Source organism: Manduca sexta, chromosome 24 (assembly GCF_014839805.1).
Source record: "Manduca sexta isolate Smith_Timp_Sample1 chromosome 24, JHU_Msex_v1.0, whole genome shotgun sequence".
NCBI classification, from domain to species: domain Eukaryota; kingdom Metazoa; phylum Arthropoda; class Insecta; order Lepidoptera; family Sphingidae; genus Manduca; species Manduca sexta.
The window spans coordinates 5,689,706-5,711,483 of NC_051138.1; the positions used below are offsets into that span (position 1 = coordinate 5,689,706).

General features: G+C 32.8%; 1 protein-coding gene across 1 annotated transcript in view; it reads right to left on the minus strand.

Moving 5' to 3' along the window:
* LOC115440448 (dachshund homolog 2) overlaps positions 1 to 21,778 on the minus strand; it is a 157,572-nt gene that overhangs the window by 83,132 nt on the left and 52,662 nt on the right. The window contains 1 exon segment of the mRNA XM_030164756.2: positions 12,948 to 13,087. Coding sequence (XP_030020616.2) covers positions 12,948 to 13,087 — 140 coding nt within the window.

Consider the following 21,778-nt stretch of genomic DNA (forward strand, 5'->3'; position numbering starts at 1 on the left):
AAAAATGTTCATCGCTTATGATTATGACTATTATTAAGCGAATTCACTGATCAGGGCATTTAAAGAAATGAAACGTCGATTTCGAACAGCTATTATATCGATTTTCATCGATTTATTGATCGAATATCGACTGTCCTCGACAAATGGTCCCACAAAATTACCGGCCATTATTTCGAATTAGAAACGATAGAATCGGGACCCCAATTATATCACTTATACGTTTAAAGGAGGTTGGGATAATCATAACCGCAAAACTTTTGGATAAATATAGTAAGGTGTTCGACAAAAAACCGTTTAGTTGCGATATAGCTGTTTGTTTCTCTTTGACCGTAGTATACGCCTGCCCAATTGTTACAAATAGCTTATTCACATGGAAATGTTTTAGAATGATCTGAATTTGAATCTTTTAGCCTTTCGAAAAACGGAATTTAAAAGTAAACTAACATTAAGAATTTACCATATTCACAATAAATTATAATATAATTTGAAATATCATAATTATTTCTAAAAGTAATTTTAAATAAGCCTTTAAAATACATCGTTAAATACAGCCCGAGTTTAAACTAAATTCTATCAAATCTTTCATTTATAAATTTGTCCGTCTGTATGTGCATCACAGCGGGACTTAGACCCTTCCAAGATCGCACCACCTACAACGCTTCTTTGTCATCCACTCGTTTTCCATAATGTCACTCAAGCCGTTAGCTCAGTTTGCATAAGGTCAACTTATACACTTGGACAATAGTGGCCTCAATGAGCAACAAATAGCAAATCCAGTATCTTTTCCACTTGGCGTTCTATCAAATAATTACAGTAAGCCTGTCTCACAACGCGTTTACAGTCTTTCAAACTGTGTATTACCTTCTGGGAACGGTGCGGGTATTTGCACTGTACGACATATCAGGCAGGGTCTACCAGGTCAATTTGGTATTCAAGCATTGCGGGACAGCGTTATTTGTGACGCATCTTCCCAAATGGCAAATATAATTACGTATAATGCACGTATTATAATTGTTGTGTTAATGAATTAAACCTCCTTTATTTAACGGTCTTCTCTCATTGGCAAGTCCATACATAGTAAAAGAAGCATAATAATTCAGTTTTATTGAGCACTGATTACAAAATGACCAAACAAGCAAGCTATAAAGGTCTGTCCATAAAGCTAAATGGATGAATGAGCTCTGACATTGTAGCAGTCGATCGTAGCATTACATTTTGTAATTACGGTCAGGATATTCGATTATAAAAAAATAGATATTATAATCCGTTTCTGATAGAGTAATTCGATTTTTGTTTTATATTGTTTAGAACTATTCATGATTGATCAAGAACCAGAGCCGAAACATTTTGGCAACATGTTAAAATGCGGCTCAAATCCCAAAAAAAACAAATGAACACATGATAATTTTCCTATCTCTTTCCTATCTTTTTTAAGACACAAGATACAAGATGAATTTATTTGTCAAACATGTGTAGGTTATTATAAATTGGAAATGCAAAATTTGATACACGTTACTACCTCTAAATCCATCGCATAGCTACATAACGTCTTTATTAAATCTACTTGCTAAATACTCAAAAGGGCGAAGCTGCCACTTCGTGAATAGTTATAAATAGAATTCATGTTTTGCTAAAGTTTTGTTACTGTCGTAAAGTAAGTACTATCTATCGTAAATGCTACCTCCTAGATTTAACAACAGAGTAGTTTTTACTGGAAACCTTAACACGACCGTAATGGCCGGTAAATCACAAGAAAGGAATAAATTATCAGATGCATTAACTGCTAAGAAATAAATAATGATAATAAATATATTACAATGTAGTCTCAATTATGTTAAAAACTAAGAATGTAACGCAAAACTGGTATAATCTTCGGTTAATTGATTTTATATACATACATAATACATGCACATACATGTACGTGTTATACCATATAGACTTGAATCATGTCTTGTGTTTAGTACAATCGCTTTCCTATGGCAGAAATTCCTTTATTTATGATAACAGTTTTTAGTTCGTTTTGTTACCTTTGATTTATATTGCTTACCTTAAAAAAAATATTATAGATTGATTTGGTAAGTTTTAATATTTACATTACATACTAAAAAATATAAGAAAATATTCCGTGGCCTTTACCGTGCAAATTAATATTTTTAACAATTAAAAAAGTTACGTAAATACAATTAAGTATTGTTAAAATGAAATTGCGAAACATTGGAAGTAAGAGCGCAACAAATCTTTAAAACTATGTATGGCAAAACGAAAAAACTCGAAAATGATACGAAACAAGGCGAATTAAAAGCAAATTACAGTCAGTCGGCAATCGTAGCGTTTACAATAAATACATAATTGTACGGGTCAGCATGCCAATGGCATATACGATTGGGCAAAATAACGGGCCGACCACTTGAGCGACAAATCTTCTTTCAATCGTGTCTCTTTTAAACAAAAACACATTGCACTGACAGAATTGTAAAATTGGCAATGCAATTATTATAAAGGTCATTGGCATAACACAAACACGGAAGAGATTTTCTGGACGGAGCATAGCTATAGGCGCATTACATACGAAATTGTCTTCGTGTCAATTTTGCCTGATTACTTTATTCATGTAGACTTGACAAAAACAATTTTAGAGCAGTTCCAACATCAGTCAACCTCAAGTGAATGAGTCATAGTGACGGGTTTTCCATGGCGTATACGATGGTCAATAACCAAGCGGCTGCAGGCTGTTTATCAACCAACTAAATTGTAGTTGCTATTGCTGTCATACAATATTAAAAAAATCCAATACATTTCGAATTAGGTACGTAAAAGTATCATTAATTACGAACTTAAAAAAATAAGTAATAATAATTCGAAATTATCTCATAAGGTTTCTGATTCGTAAAAAGTCAGTGTCGATATGTCTATAAAATTACACTTTTTTATAACAGATTATAAAACATATTGACACGGTAAAAAGCTCTAAACTCCTACAAAGTTATGCAGTGCAAAAATATGCGCCAAGTGAAAGATACTGGAAACTTCTTCAATTGCAATAAGCGGATTCCTTACATGTGTAAATTGTTTGAAACGTAATAATACGATTATGTTATTACTAAGAAAAACAAGGTTATTTTACGTTTTATTTACTAAGAGTGTCTTCTGTCACGTGTATAACTTGATAAAAACAAGAATTAACGTGATTCAGCTATATTATGATTAATGCATCATTTATGCATCCTAAACATCTAGAAGCTATATTGCAATTATTGTGTATATTTGTAATAACAAATTAATTGCTACAACGAGGCAGTTGTGTCATCATGCGATGAAAAATATGTATAAGCCACAATTTCCTTGCCTCATTTGCGAATGAATACTGCAAGTATAATCGTTAAATTATTATATAACATCTAAAAATGACGCGTAGTAAAAATACAGCGTACGAATCATACTTATGTGAGAGATCATCGTAATCTGCAATAAAAATGTGTGACATCTCTTTGTCGAGGTTCATAAAACGGTACAGCACACGTAAAATATTTGTCCATAAGAGCTACAGTCGTCGACACAAGTCACGCGCCGAGGACAATCAATAACAGTAATACAATCTACGACAAAACAGCCAATATCATGTGTTAACAAGTCGGCCGACTGTCACGGGTTGCCACATGTGAAAATAGCATGAAAATATTTCAATATCGTCCGGATTGATGAGCCGAAATGTGTTTCATTACCAATTTTAATTACTCATTTAATGCCGGCCTTGGATACATAAATAATATCTCAACTTTGATAGACAAACTGGACGCGGGATTTAAATAGATTTGCATGGTGCGCTAAATATTATTTTTGTCTTCCAACTATACACATGGTTCATACGTATAAATAGATTAAAATCGACTAAAAAACCTGTAATCCTATCAAAACACACGTGTTCACAATATGTCTAAAATATATTGCGAAACATTTTAATTTGAGCGTTAAGAATGCGTAAGTTTTCTACAAAATGGGATTAGCGTTCCTTCAGTGGTAACACCGACAGGCTTACGTCTTCGCCATAAACTCTTTCATTTGGCTCGGACGAGCCTTATGAACAATAAAACGTTGAGGGTTGGAGATTTGGACTGTAATAAAATATTTGCCCTAGCACACGCTAATCCAAGTCCCTTACTTACAAACGCAATTTGAGAAGTTATAGTCCGACAGTAAGGATGGGACATTCTTTGAACAACATTTATAGAATTTTCTATATTGTGTGTTCGTTTGTGTAGGCATTCATTTGAAATGTGTATGCGTGAAAATTTGTAAAGATTGTGTATTTAAATAATAAAGTTTTGAATATTTTTGATGATATAGTTTAACAATAATGTTCGGATGTTTCACATATATGAATAATTAGCCTTAAAAATGGTCGCAACACCTTGGCACTAATGCAATGGCAGCTATTTTAATAAAATTGTAATAGAATTGCAAATTCAATTGCGGATAACTAGATGAATTTTCCAATGAATTATTGGATAAAACGGAAGATTATAATAAATAAAAGGCATATCAATCTAGCTAACACATAGAACTAACCAGCGAAAGCCAACAACAGCACCCAAGATACTGTTATAGACTTAATTTTGAATAAACAAAATAGTATTTTCACACATGCATCAATTAAAAACAAGTATTCCAATAAAACTAAAACTATACACATTAATAAACTGCAGAAGTACGGGCCGATTCGCCACACATTAATCACGATCACGAGTCCCGAAAATCTACGCGATATTAGCCAATGGGGTGTGGGTTTAGGAGCTGTTTCTCACTATTTCACGTGCCAGATAAAAGTTCTCCCTCAAAGCGGGAAAGAGAGCTGAACTTAATTACTCGTAAATTGACCTGGACATAGCATTATACTTTATGTGGCAGCAACGATGTTCGCACTGTAATTTCGGTATTTTATATAACCATATTTAATTTTATATGATGTAATTTACGTTAATTATAATTAACATGGGTGACAGGCGTATCTACCGTATTAAGTATAATTTTAGGTATCTCAAGTTTTTTCGAATCGAAAAACACACATTTTGATCGGTCGAGCTGGGGTTGAACTCAGAACTAAGCTGCTTTCGCTGTTTTATGTTATTAAAGTTATTTTATACTTTAAAATATTTTTTTTTCCAATAAGAGTCAAATAAAAATTAATAAGTTATGATATAAGGTTTTACAGATTAACGAAGGTAAAACGTTCACCAATAATCAGTAGTGAATAAATCAAAAACTTAACCTAAAAGTAAAAAGCCATTCAAGTGTGTATCTTGTATAATAGTGAATCCAATGTATTATATATTATTTCCTTCTTAAATATGTATTTGTTTATATTAATGAGTCAAATTCAATTCACAGCTGGCTAGAGAATATACCTACTATGATTTATCAAGAATTTCATAAAGATTTCTTACAAAATGAATTTGCTTAATATTTTTCCTCTTATAAGTCTGAGGTATTCCTTCATGCCAATTTTCCAGACTTAAATATAGTCTCTTTTTCATAGATCACTATTAAATATCTATAGGTTTTGATAATTATTAGTGCCTCATTATAGAAATTCCTTTGATGTAGAGATGGAAAGTTTCTTTCGCTACATTTTTCCATTCTCAGAACCCGACAAAAACGTGACTGGAAATTTCCGATTTCCAGGAATCTCGTATAACTTCATAAAATTCTTAATATAGTAGTAATTTTTAATTAATTCTTAGGATGGAGTAAGAGGAGAAGGCCAGGAAATATTCATGAGCCCTCATAGGATTCAATGTGAATTGACAACCATGAGGTATACACACTTAACTGTGTGACTTGGGCCGAGACAAATGTCCGCCATACATGGAGTACATTTTGTAGCTATGGTATTGAATCTATACGTATTACTGCTATAAATATACGAAATAATTTTAATTATAACTAAACTAATACAAAAGACAGAATCAAGTTGCCTAGTGGTGTAACCTTGTCGGTCTATTGCCAGCATCTATTATGGGCTATGGACCAAGCTTAATAGTACGTTGGTATAGGATTAAAATAACTAAAAGGAAGAAAAAATAACAACGGCAATCCAAAACATATAATATGTTTACTATAAATAGGTTTTTAGATATCAAGTCAGTATTGTTTGAGCCAGGCAGTTAGACAAATTAACTGATCTGGGCTTTCTATTAGTGAAATAATTATTAGAGATGGTTCATTAGTTTCAAAAATAATCCCTTAGTAAGAATTGCAACACTATTCGCTTCTATTTGATACTACTAAAGCGCGCAAATAATATAAACCAGAAACCCAACCAAGATATCATTTTGGTATTGTATTATTATCAATACGAGGTACGCAAACATAAAACATGAGTCACATTTTGTATTCTATCTAAAGATCCTCTCAAAAACGTAACAATTTAAATGAAATCATCCGTTAACATCCACAAAGGAAACTTGCCATTGTTGCATAATAACTACTGGAGATATCGAACCATATTTTTATTAATAACGTTTCACAATAGAGAGATTATCTGCCGATGGTTCCTGCTGCCAGCTGCTACCGATATACATACATGTAGAAATGGATTGAAACATTGTATCTGTACGGTGTTTGTTAAGTCTAAATATAAACAAAAGTAATAAGGCATTCGATATTAAACATTATTTGAATCGAAGTACATTTCGAAAAATATTAGAAGGAAATATAAAATTAATCCTCGAACGCCAAGAAATAAACATTTATAAGCCGATTAAGTATATAGTATACAATCTCTGTTTAAACTCTATAGTTTATGCTATCATTTACAAACAAGAAGTAGCTAATATATAGCATAGCATTTTACTGTAAATAAAACTATCGAATACTACGTTTAACTACTAATACTACGTAAGCGGCGATAGCCTAGTTGGTTGTGGAACGGTCTGCCGAGACGAATGTCCGCAGGTTCAAATCCCAAGGGCACACACCTCTGATTATTCTAAAAAATTATGTGTGTATTCTTTGTAAATTATCGCTTGCTTTAACGGTGAAGGGAAACATCGTGAGGAAACCTGCATACCTGAGAAGTCCTCTATAGGAATTTCGAGGGTGTGTGAAGTCTACCAATCCGCACTAGGCCAGCGTGGTGGACTAAGGCCTAATCCCTCTCAGTAGTAGAGGAGGCCCGTGCTCAGCAGTGGGCAAGTATATAATACAGGGCTGATATTATTATTATATTATTATACTACGTATATACAAGTTCGTATAGTAAGCTTGTTTCTTTGTCAAGCTAATAGGCTGTTATTATGTATCGTCAATTTAATAACAAACGAACTGAGTTACGGAAGAAAGCAACCTATAATTTTACTCGATTGATCGACAATGCGTCCGGACCGCCGCGGGCGGAATCGAATCTACACATCGGTAAATGGTTAATAAATCATTTGAATTAGCATGGGTATCATTATCAATAACAATTTAATATATAATTATGTGTGGTGACGCCTCAACTACGATGGCATCAATAACATTCCATTTATTTTAATTAAACTGCAAAAAATAAAGTACGTAATTCAAATACGTTGTTTCTAAATAAGCCGGCAAGCGAGCGGCCGCGGCCGGCGAGCGCCCGGGCCCGTACGAAACACCGGTATGGCTAATTAAAAGAAATTCCATCGCAATGCTTTTTGCCCAACAAATGAATCCACTGTGATGAGTCCAAGGTGTGAGCAATGTCATAAGTGGGCAGAAAAACATCATTTTAATTGTGTACGTCGTTCCATACTACATACAAAACGATGGGAATTAAACACTTCAAAGCGTGTATGGAAATTGTCTTGCGATGTTAATGTTTGTTACGTGGTACAAGAAACGTTTATTACAACGATGGTTCGAGAATAACTAACGTGTTACTTAATGTTATTACTGCTTTGTATAACAAAGTTGATTTGAAATGATAGATTGTGATCAGCACTCCGATTTGAGCAGTATTTTTATTAGTATCTAAACGTTTCATTATGTGATATAACTTTTATATTGTAATTAAATGACCATTTGTGAAATTAAAAAAATTCAATAAGAAAATCTATCTCTTTTGATCAAATCTGTCACACTTACTTAATAATTTAAATCAAATTCGATTTACGATAATAAATTAATATCATATAAAAGCAAACAGTAATGCATAAAATACTAAAGAAAGGGAACATAACCGTAATAAGAGTGAAACAGACGATTCGAATTATTCAGAACTCGATTCGAATGTTCGGAATTCGAAATATCAGGAGCGACACACAGCGCACATCACTTACATGCTTGCGTGCGTCTATTGCGAATTTAAACGGTTAAATATTTACCTTAACCCAGTTTAAAATACTTGAATTTTATGTGACGATATGCTTAAAATGAGATTAAATTATTTTGTTTCCAATTCTTTTGAGCAAAGAAATAAGTATTTATTATGTCACATGGCATTAATTGCAATATTTCTGCAATTATAAAAGTTATCCTTGGGTCCTGTCTTACTCATGAGCCGCTTACAAACGTAAGAAAATTCAAAATTATGATTATAAGATCATTGTAGGGTCCTAACTTGGAAGTATGCATAAATGAACTTTTTTTCAATTTCCTCACTCACCTAAAATATGACTCGATAGTGCATACACCTTGACAAAAACCGCAATCCGTTTCCAATACAAATGAATCAATTACACTCGTAGATATCAGATACATGATTAGTACGAAGAAATCATAACGCAATTTTACATAAAGCATAAAGGTGTAGTTCTGTTAATTTCAACTATAATTTATGCTCATGCCGCAATATGGAACGGTATAAAATTACTTTCTGGTAAAAATGTAAATAGTAACAATATTTTTACTAATAAGAGGTAATTTGTAAGTTGCGAATGTGCTGGTCCAATTGGGGATATTTTTTAGAACTGCTGGTCTAATTCTGATAATTCTTTATTAATAGGAAGTTACATTATTTCTTAGTGCTCCAATACGTATTATTCCAGAAACAAGCTTTATACGTAAACGGAGTCCCTGGAAACAGCTAATTTCATGTTCATAATTTAACCAATTTTTGTCACAATTTATTTGACAAAGTGAATTTTGCGGTAACACTGGACTTTGAAAATAACTTAAAATACCATTTGCAAGTCATTCCTTATGCGGCAATGCAGTTGGCAATGTTTGAGTTATAAACACATATTTTCATAACCCGATTATGATGAATGTATTTTTTATTCAAGTAACTATACCAATTTTATAAACGATGAGTGCAATGTGTTCAATTGACGTTCCCTCGCAATGCCCTAATAATATATTATTTAATTTTATTTCTAGCAGTTGATGAAGATCGATAATTACTGTTATAGAGTGTTATAAATGGCACATGGCAACACTGTAAACGTTTTACTATATTTTGTATGCGTAGAGACGTTTTATTTGTATAAAAAACACACCTGTTTATTTGATATAAAATAAAATTAATTATTTTCTTTATAGTGTATTTGCTTTTTAACAATATTTTATTATTAGATCTACATTACCAAAATAATATTATAGCATATATACAATTAATAATATTTGATTGGGAGTACGAAGATGCTATAACATAGACTATAAAATAGTTTGTACTGAACATCGACTCCATCAGTCATACGTAGAAATGAAAAGGAATATGCAATTAGCGGTCATAACATGTCGTTTTTTTATCTTAAACAATGCTTGAATAGTTCAAAAAGGTAACAATTCTTAAGTTACGCATCGCTTGGGCGTTTAATTATTGTTGCCACCGCATTTATTATTACGATTTCCTTATAAGGCGCAACGGCAATTTGTTTGATTGCCTGCAATTGCAAGTTGATGTTTAAACCATTAAAATTGTAAACGCCGTTGTGGATAGCAAGAAATTGCTATGATTGCCGACTGTTGCGCTGTTTATCGAACGTTTTTTGCGTATGTAGAACGAGGAAATAAAAAATTAAAGTCCGATTCAGTGATTGTGGTGAATAGAGAAATCGCTTTTTGCGATACATGTGTAACTACGCACAGAAAAAAACAATATGGTAATTAAATGTTTGTTAGAAGCAGTTTTTGTTCAACCTGTATCTTTTGTAATGGGAAAGGTCCATAAGTATGTTTGTCCGGTTCGAACTCATTATTAAAACAACGTAATTGAAAATAGTTTCTAGTTTTGTAAATGTACAAAAACCCTTTTTACGATTAAATCACCATCTAAGAAAGGCAATGAAACATATCCCTGGGTTCGCACAAAAAGCGAAGCGAGCCGACAACAGAATCACAAATTGACTGATCCATCATATCCCCCGCCCTTAACATAAACAGGCAAATCCTTACTTAATTTCAGTCGCAGAATTCAATCAGAATGTAAAGCTTTATACCCCTGCGAGTAATGTTATAATGCCTTACATTATCCCCCTGTTGTACCATCGGAGTCGCGGCGGCACCGTACCAAACCTTTAATTATTATCAACACATCATTTTCATGCCAGTTCCCGAAACAGGGTTGTCAAAGTGACGAGCTCTCACAAACAGTAGATTATAACGAAATGGCATGCCAACGAATAAACAAAGAAATATTCTATATTTGTTTTAATTTTCGGACAAATAACCTCACGGCCTAGATAACAGACACAACAGCACACATCATCGAAAAAATGATTTATAATAAACGGAACAAATTGGTCGCATAATAGCGCTAAAGTGGTTTACTGAGAGCGACAGCGCGCACATTAAATGTAGCGTATACCCGAATCTTATCGTGAATACATCTCAATATGAAATTAAAATCGATTCAGATTTATCGTCTTAAGATAAACACCGGTGGCTAACCCTTCGAAGGAGCACGTGGGCCGACACATCCCTTTCACGCATTTCATATTCGTATTTCCATTTCGCTCAACCTTCGCAGGAGGATTATATTCTGCCTGTTTTCGTATCCTATTATTTCACAGGGTGAAAATAGGCCACCCGCCTCCTCGCTCACTCATACAGTGACAACTGTGTGTACACGAATACACGTGTTTGTACGAGGCTTTACGAGTGCACCTTCTCAGGGTCTATTAATGTGTGCGTTTGTTTCATCAACTGTAAACCACTGTCAACGACTCGTCAAAATAATATTGGCTTAGCGCCGAGACCCGCACGGATATGGAAAACAGGCACTTGATACGAGCTCCGATTTAATTAAGTACAATGGATTATTATATAATTACGTAAAAATAATGAAAGATGCCACGGAAATAATTTGTAGAACATTTAAATTCCAGTAAACAAACAGCGAAATTACAATAGCCTTGCCTAAGCCATAAAAGTGTTCTACAAAGTAGAAACAATTATATTTAAAATAATTAGCACTGATATTAACATGTTGCATATTTCATTTTTGTCATTTCCCCAATGCAAATTGGATTTGACTTGAATGTTAGATGATGCCACAGAAAAAAAAACTAATGACAAAACAAAACACTCTTTTCACGGACAAGCATTTTTCATTGCATTGCAAATTTCGGGGAAAAAAGCGTACAACCTACACTCAAAGTCAAATGCGGCAAGGCGCGATAAGCAAGTGCCGCTTATGCAAGATCACGAATGTAATTGCTCCCTTGTCTGGCATGACACTTCAAGGCAGACAGAGATAGCAAATGCGAAAAATACACAAGCAAACGAGACGGAATGCAGCAGAATCAACAAAGCCGTAAGCGACAAAAATGATTGATTGCTAGCCGTCTTGCGCTGAGCTCTATTTAATCACTTTATTCCCTTTTCTCCGTTTGTGTTGGGATAATTTTGTATTTGTGTAATTTGTATACGAAATGAGGAGGCATACCTTCCGAGACGGAGTTTCATATCCGGCGCCTATCCCGAGCTTACGCAAACCCGATTTTGATGTTATCACATGTCATGGTGACGTTTGTTTTGATTTATATTACAAAGGCAGCTTTAGTTAAGATAAATTATTCCATATTTAATTTGTAAACAGCTTTATAAATGACGAAGTTAATGATATTGGCATAATTGACTTTAGACTGCTTCGAGTTATGTGCAGCGAAAAACACAAAGTGGGATCAACTTTTTCATTTTATTGAAGACGTGGTTTTGTATTTGGGTTATCAAAATTCTTTACAGACAAAAACCGTTGTTAATTACATATTGCCGCACACGTATTGAATGTTGTTTTATTTTGTGTGGTAGTTGTTTTTTTATATTATAACATATCAGTGACAGAAGACAAGCGCGGAGGTCACGCGCAGGCGACAAACAATCCAAAGAGTTAATTAATCTGTCTCCCCTTCGGTTACACTTCTCGCGTAAGCAAATTTAAACATGTGAATTTCTGACGTCACAAGATTATTCGATCGTGTATTACAGGCGATAGGCATTAGTCATATACCAACTATATGTTGTATACTTCATCCATCTTCTGTGCTGACACCATATTTTTTGTTGCGATATGAAATTAACGTAGTTAATTCTTCGAGTCTTTATATTTTATTGTAATATTTCCTAGGGAGTCTATAATGAGATCCTATTCAGTCTACCTCGAGTATTTGTTATATTTATGTCAAACGACTTTTGAGTAATCTAAATAAATTGCATTATATGTGCTATAGAAATCTGCAATGTAATTACTGGTAATTTTCCCATCAATATTTTCTATCGACTGCTCTACCTAATAATGGTCTCTAATTGGCTTTTATTTTAAGTGTCTTTTATGCCCTGCTAGATTCAGATCTACTTTCCAGAATCATAATATAGTTATATCCTGGTATTACGTTCGAGATACCAGGATATTCCTTGTGTTAAACCTTTTAAGACTATTAAGAATATCGTCAAGCTATTGTACATCTTCACGAGTAGTGACCCAGATTGATTGATAGAAAACGATTGTCACAAATCCTAAAAAATGAATAATAATTAAGGTAACTCACCACTCATATGTCCGTTTTCATAAGGCGAGTACTCCCCGTTCTCAAGCCGATGTTTCTTGAAGGGGTGTCCCGGGAACTGGGTGGCAGCCAACGATAGACCCACGCCTGTGGCGCGCTTCGGAGGTCGGCCCGGTCTGGAGCTGCGGACATAGTAGCACGTTACTGCCGTTAAGGACAATCCACTTAGCCTAAGGAATATATTACGCTAATTAAATTTATTTATTTATTAGGTTTTCCAGCTGACTTAACACTACGATTTCAATAATTAAAATATTATAATTTATAATTCCAATGTAGGAAAACTCAACATGAATATAATTGAATCTAAAGGTGACTTAAGCAAAAACAAAGACATCTCGCCTTTTTCCCGTAAGGATAGGCAGAGATCCAACCAGGGCACCCACTTTTCGCGATGTATATTCCGTCTCATGATGTGATAGGGAGCAACCCTTTACCATATTGAACTTAAATTCCAGTTTTCTTTCGGAAATCACTGTCTGATCCGGGATTCGAATCCGTTGACCTCAAACTGATGTATTGCGTACACAATTCAATTACGCTACAGAGGCAGTCATACGTAAATGTTTATTAAAATATTATAACTCTCCTAGAAACCTAGTACCCTACATCAAAATTCAGAAGGTATGTGCCAATTGGCAATTAGCACCTGCCAACCCCCACTAGGATAGCGTGATTAAGCTTAAACCGTCTCAGTAGTAGAGAATAGAGGTGACGCATTATTTAAAGTTCCCCAGAATGGATGATGACTGACTCAACAATTTCGGTATTGAAAGTGAAAAATTGGTATTAAAACGTACTTTACTTTTATAAGAATTCCGGTATTTAAATTCCGTATAATTCTTAAAGCGTAAACTTTTATTTATATGAGTATCAGTAACTCATTTTAAAATATTAATCACAAAAATCCATATCATAAATCATATTTAAAATTAAGCTATGCTTGTTTATGCCTGGTTTACACTGCCAGACTTTTAAAAAAACAAGAAAACAATACCTAATTTGGTAAAAACTGGCCACTAAAAAAAATTAATGAAATAATTAAAGTTCAGCATCAAAAAGTTTGTGCTGCGCGTCGCACTCGCAGATAAATCAAGCTCGCGTGAGGGTCGGCGCAGATTTATTTTTATTTATTTCACTCCCCTAAGATTTAATACCGCAAGACGTCGGCCACAGTTTCCACAATTTCACGCTTATTGTTTTCCCATCCGTGATTTATGGTCATGTAATAGACAACAGTATTTCTCGGACGCAATAAACTTTGTCACCTAAATCTTCGCCGTTAAGCCTATTGCGCGTTTTCGGACCTAAATTTCGGCACAGCACATCTGAACGATGGTTTAATTAGAATAACCCTTATGTATCAGTGTAAAGTAACCCTTAGTATACGACGTTTAAGTTTAAGGTTGTTTGTATTTATATTGATATCGTTTTATATTATAATTTATAGGAATCTATATTAATGTTTTATTTGCAGAAATAGCTTACGTAATACGAACTCATATTATTTTTATTTGCTAAATATTTTTAACTCATTAGGGTGCTTATTATCCAGTAAACTGACTAATTTGTATCTAAAAGGAATGTTACTAACTTGACCTCATTATTTCAAAGCCGTACTTCACCATTGTGACAATAGGAAGCGATAAATGCAGAAATTCATTATACAGGTGTGCCCAAAATATTAGGTTATTGTGTATACTTGTGTACAAAGTTTAGTAAAGGGACATGTATAATATTTAATGGTAATCTAACGATAGCGTACTTAGGCTATTAAACAGGTAATAAAATAGGACCGAGTCCGGGAAACCAATAATTAGTGCCAGTTTTTGAATTTGAAAGTCAATTCTGAATTTCTCATATGAACTGAAGTATAAAATAGTTGTAAAATAGTATTATATTATACTTACGATACGCAGCATGCTGCGCTACCTTAGAATGTTTTTCATTTTAGTTTACATTCTAGGTTCTAAGTTATAATGTAACAACTACTGGATTTCCTTTTTACATAAATAAGTCTTCAAGTAGGTAATCCAATGTCTATTATTTAATAAGACCGATATTGCTTCGATAAAACATAATAATTTAAGATATAATTGTGACCATAAGTAATATTGAATAAATAAAGAATATAATTTAAATCATTCAATTTTATACAACTTCACTTAGGTACTTTTGATATTACATGTAGATTCATGTACAAAGTCCGCCATTGGAAAATACCCTCTTTGAGAAAATGGTACATTAATTATAATGTACTCTATATTTAATAGACAAAACCGTGTATTATAATCTACTCTATATTATTGTATAAAGCTTAAATACGTTACTTTTGTCTGTTATTGTTAAAACACTCTACGAACCATGTGTCAGATCCAGACTTTTTCTCACTCGAGGTACCTACATTATTTTTGAGTGTTACGTGCTAACTGACAGAAAGCATTAAAGATAACTAGTTGTATTAGTTATAGATATAACTGCAAGTGAAACAGTGAACGATACCTAGCCTAGTTGGGAATGAAATTGACTTCCGAGCGGTATATCCACAAGACCCAAAGCACACACCTCTTACTTAACGAATTTTTAAGTGTAAGTATTGTTTATCAATGCACGTCAGCTATAACTATGAAGGAAACCCTCGTGATAAAAACTACAAACGTGAGATTTTTTTATAAAAATATGAAGATATGTAAAGTCTGCCAATCCGCACTAAGCCAGCGAGGTGAACTAAGTCCTAAACTCTCTTAGTAGTAGAAGAGTCCCATGCTAAGTAGTGGGCTCAATACAGGGCTGATATTATTATTGCACGTCGACAAATCAACCTAATATTTGAAGTAACAGAGCACTTAATTCTATACATAATCGCAATGCTACAAATTGGTGTTTCAAAGTAAGATCAATTACAGTGGTATCAACTAATCCGCACTACATCACAACTAGGTGCGTCGTGGCGTCCAAGTTTGGCAATTATCGGGGGAGCAATGCTGTTATCATAGTATCGGCTTACTCAGAAACTGACTCTCGCCTATTTATTTTTATGTCAGCAACCGTCATTATGAGACACTCCATTAGCTTGGATTGCGGTGAGACTCGTTTTTGGTTACGCTTTGGGGTGCGATTTTGTGACGATTTTTTTCTTATTTGACTTATGTTATAAAGGGTGTTTATGTTGTATGCTGGTTGTAAAAAATATTTTTTTGTAAATTCATTATTTGACTTATATTATAAAGGGTGTTTGTGTATGCAGGCCGTAAAAAATATTTTTATGTAATATCATCGTGTTATTTGGAATGTAAATTGACGATTGCTCTGTATTATTTTAGCAATCGATTTAATCAATTAATGCTAGAATATAAATAATAAAACCGGTTGTATTATAGTACATTATAATTAATTGATAATTTAATGTTATTGCATTTTGTTTTACAAACTAACCAAATTTATTCAGAGTTCCAGTTTTTTATTCTAAGCGTCTCTTTAATTTAACAGGACATTTAAAATGTAAAGCCAACACTAATTATAGCTTAATTAATTATTCATTTCGACAGTTAAAAATGTTATATATGTCAAAGCATACATAAATCATGTCAGGTATTCACAACAAAGCAAATCAATTTAATGAAAAACGCGCAGAGTCTAAAAATATACCAATTTGTATGACTTGTTTAATTATTCAAATAGGTATGTCAGGTGAATGTCCTTTAGTTGTAAATTTATTTCCGCAAAATATACAAAAAACAAATTTGCTTTTAAAAAATGTAAATTGCATTATTTCAAATTTAAAGCCCAGAAAGGAAGACAGATTACAAAAAAAATAAATAAAACAATAAACATCAATTAATTTACAACAAACATTTGAAAATCGAACGTTCCACGTGACAAAGTGTCAGCACATAAATAACAACAATAACAACACATATCTGACACCGATATAGTTAAAAACGCGCCTGCGACGAAATCGAATATTGAAAGTGTCGAGAGACAGAGATAAGACAGCACGTGCCGCTCCCTTGCCGCCACTTAGCCCACAGTAATCTGAATACCGCAAAGCTCACTGCGATAAACTGCCATTAAAAAGCGTTCGATTTATTACCGAACGATTTCCGAACGATTTATACGTGTGCGAAGTATCTACGCAGAGGGCATTGCGGGTGAATAGCGTTTTGTGATTTAAGTCACTTTCGTACGATTTTAGGGTTCCGTAGAAAACTATGAACTCATAAAAATATAATTTTAATAAGACAATTTACTATTCTTGTGTAGTTTTAATACTATTATAAATATTTTATCCCATTTTTAACAATATAAAATGTTCATTTTGATTTACTTTGGATTGTCCACAATATCACTGGAACCTTATTGTAAATAAAATTATAAATCCAGTGTTTCAATGAAGAAAGCGAGTGTTCCTATTTCTTATCTTACTTCTAACTAATTTTATAAATTTGAATATTTATGAAAATATTTGGATATTTATCAAAAGTAAATGCATTAACCTTAGAACGGAATTGAATGATATTGGCCACACGTATAAATCATGTTCTAAATTAACATAATACAAGCTTCTCTTTCTTTCCGTAATTTACTCTTGTATATTTGATTTTTTTGCCTGTTTTTCTAAGTAGATGGCGCTGGCATCGTACAGACGGCGGAATAGCTCGCTGATTACTAATAGAAAAAAGTTACAGAAATCTTTTTTTAATATTGGAAAAAAAATAGACTGAAGACTGAAATTAATCTAAAATTAATATAACTTAATAGATTCAGATGTTGTATACTTCTGCTTACGATAATTAATTTCATTTTACCAGTTATGGAACCCAATTCTAATTGTGGTTTGGTATGATCTTGACTTACTTTATATCATTTAAATTGCAAACTTAAAGAACAACAAAGCCTTAGTCTAATCACTAGCCAAATGGCTAGTGATTAGACTAAGGCTTGTAAATTACAAGTAATGCAAATAAATTATTTCTGCTTATCAATTGTATTAACTTAGTGACAACAAAAGTTTTATTGTTATATAATAAATGATTGTCGTAGGAGTATAGAATATACAGACCTTAAAAAATATTATTTTTGTTTACATATTTAAATAAGAACATATACTAGAAAACAAAATAAATTCTATCTATAATATCGAATACTTTTGTAAAAGCGAATCCACATTCCATTCTACACGCGCTACTCTACGCGAACTAACCCTAGTGAAACTAACACCACGTATAGTTTTGCTTTTTGTATATTTGCCTGGCAATATTCATCACTCACCGCCCGTGTCACTGATCAAATAGCACCCACAAAGGAGTCCCCAGATATTTCTGACAGACATATCAATGATAGATAGTTTCACAAACAGAATAAATCTTTATCATAAAAAATGTCTTAAGTTTAGGTGTCTCCATTGGTTAGGCAAATAAAAATTATGTTCAATGCTAAAAATCGAGTAGGCAATGCTTTAAATTTACAGAAGAACTTAAATAATTTTTTTCTTAATATAAAACACAATTTTGAGATATTTTATATTCTGTTTGCATACAAATAATAAGTATTTGTCTTTATAAGTATATCATATCTATCTTTACAATTTATTAATTAACAACGGGATCACTCTAAAATTTTACTTTAGTTTTAAGCTGAATTATGAAAAGTCAATTTACATAAAGTTAAATTGTTAAAACATTCCCACCAAAACATCATAGACGCAATACCAAAAACATAATTTATTGATAACTTTTAAACATTATATTTATGTTACGATGTGAGTACATTATATTGAGTGTGATTCTTCAAAGACGGCAGAATAAACAGTAGAGCAAGTAAATTATTTTACGTAAACTATTCAAAACAGAACATTCCTTTAAAGTTATGGTGACGTTAATATACTAAGCACAAAATGAACATCAGAAACGAGGAACACACTACCTAACGTTTGTTATTATATTTATATTACTATTGTAAACGCTTAGTGGACGTGTTCACACTCACTAATAATTACTGACACTAAATCATCGTTCACGTGGCGTAAACATCCTTTCACGACTACAAGGCGGTTTAAAAAAAACTAAAAGACCAAAAACAACTCGCTGACAGCCTATTGTAAGCTAATAGTCATAATATGTATATTTTTTTTGTTTTTGTTACGTACGTCCGATTATTTACATGCTACTCTACGTTAGCCGTATGGGAATGTTTACGTATTAAATTAAAACTCTTTTTAAGTTGTTCTTGAGCCAAAAATATACCTTTATAATGTAACGTGTCTTTGAAAGAAATTGAATCGTGTTACATATGCGGAGATCACAGTTTCGTTTGTTATGTCTTGGTTGCTACTTAACGCTCCATATTCGATGCCGTCGGTGCTAGATGTCTTCTATTAGGTTAATGGATCAAAAACAAATTATGAGCTCTGTTGTGTATTTAAAAACTTTGAAAATAGAATAATCCTGATTAGTTATTATTATGCCAATTTATGGCATTTATTACTTAATTCTTATTTCATTATTTTAATATTTGGCGTCGTTCCGTACATACTTATTCCTAAATTCTTACGGATGTACCTATATAGCGTTATTAAGTATAGTAAAACGCATAAAAATGATTCTAAAAGTCTTTGTACGATATATTGTTCTCAACTGATGTATATGAATAAGAGTTTATTTGTAGTAAATTTCCGATTCAAATGTAAAGCATAAATTTTTTACATCTATTTAATTCATTGCCGCGGCCCACACGATATCTAATAACAACATTTTCATGTTGTACTAAATGTTTGCTACAAATATATGAACTAAATACGAACGGAATGCATTGCAAACAATAGATTAATTGTACTCAACACTCTTAAATCTCATGATTTTAGTACAAAATCGCGCAAGTTTGGAACTATCCAGGCTCCACGGAAATGGGTACCTGGATTTCATTCAACAATGGAGCTCTGTTAAAGGCCCAGGAATTGGTTGACAAGGTAAAACAAACGCACGTAATCTTATCTACGGTAAACTAAAACGCAGTAGCAGTTTGTCTTGGGTTCTTTACAAACATGATAAATTCGGTTTGAAAAAGTGTTGGTCTATTTTTTTCTAGATGAGATCCGGTCGGTGTAATGAATTAATTTCTTATACTCATAATACCAATTCACCTTGAGAAGTACCTGAGGAAGAACAGAGATCCATATTATTCACTTGATTTGATAGCAAATAACTGAACTAACAACTAAAACATACTAAGCATTATATTTTTTATGACATCATTGTTTGTACTACAATGCTTCCAAAGGATAGAATTATAAAATGTAACAATATGAATTTATAAAATTTATTAAATATTGTTTTTTTATAGTTTTAAGCAATAAGAAAACGTTTATTTTTTCAAAGTTTCCTAATCAAATGCACAAAACCATTAAGAAGCACAGATATTGTTATTTTTTCATGCCAAAAACTTTTCATCATTAAAAACAATGTCATAATAAAACAGCAGAGGGAAAATGTAATTGAAGCCAAAAAATTAGAGGGGGCAACTAAGACGGTAACAATAAAAGTTAAAGCAAAGCCACGTTTAATTGTGTCATAAAAATAAAAATTAAATAAAAATGGGGGAATGAGAAAAATTTGTGACCGTGATTCCATTTTTGAAATTATTTTATGTACGCTTGGGGAGGGATTATCTCACAATATTACCTGACCGGAGGACCAAAGAATGCCCTTTTGGAAAAAATATTTTCTTCACTGTCATACTACTCTAGCATGATAGATGGCATTTAGGGTTTACTGTAAGCTATATACGATTTATTGGTTCTTCAAATTATAGCAACACGTTCTTTTCCCCTAACGTCTTTACATCTTGGTATGAACGTTACTTCTATAAAAAACGCTTTAATATATTTCGACTTTTATTGCAAGTGTGAAATGTTAAACGTCTAAAATAATGACTTCATAAACTCAACGGTGTAGAATACTACATACCTTCAGATATTATCTAGCTTTGTAAGACAAAAGAATAAAAACTAAAGTTAGAAATTTAAATAAAAGTAAAACAGATATGAATCTTAAATTAACACAAATACAGTCATCGACACATAATGCTAGCATTATCTCTATGCTAAAATATATGTACAGTTTAATAATAAAAAATATTACAGTTCTTAATTAACTGTATTAGCAAAGATGACACGTGGGCATTTTATTTAAAACTAAGCACTAACTGCTCGTTCAAATAAAACCTGTCCAGTTTAATTAACCAGCTGTAATGAACAATAACTGAGTAACATTGTATGTTGAAGGGTCAATGCTGGCCCTTATTTAAAAGACGCCGGAGCACCGTTGTGTTCGACGGTACAAACATAAGTTAATGTAGCAAGTCACCGCAACAGTCAGGTAGCTGCTACGTTTCAATTTCTCCGAGGCATTTTATTTACAAAACTAATTACGTTTGTCTGATAGGGTATTAAACAGCTCCCAGTGCTTCACTTGATTCGATGACAGTTAATAAAGACATTCCGACCGTATTTAAGATCAACCTATTACATTTGAGATGTGTTCGTTTCTTGATGAAGTTATTACGGTCGGTACATTGAAATGCTTTTTTTCGCACGCGACTGTACTTTTGTTCTGTTAATCATCTTCAATAATATAAAATGTCTTATTAGCGATAGAATGAGATACATAAAAATATTAACCGGGTTGAACGCGTTTTTATTGTTTTTTTTTTTTATATTTTTATTACTGTTGGCACGAACATCATTGTCGGCACGCCACGTGGTCCGGATAATTGAAATGTCCAAACACTAAATTTATAGTTTCTACAACATCACT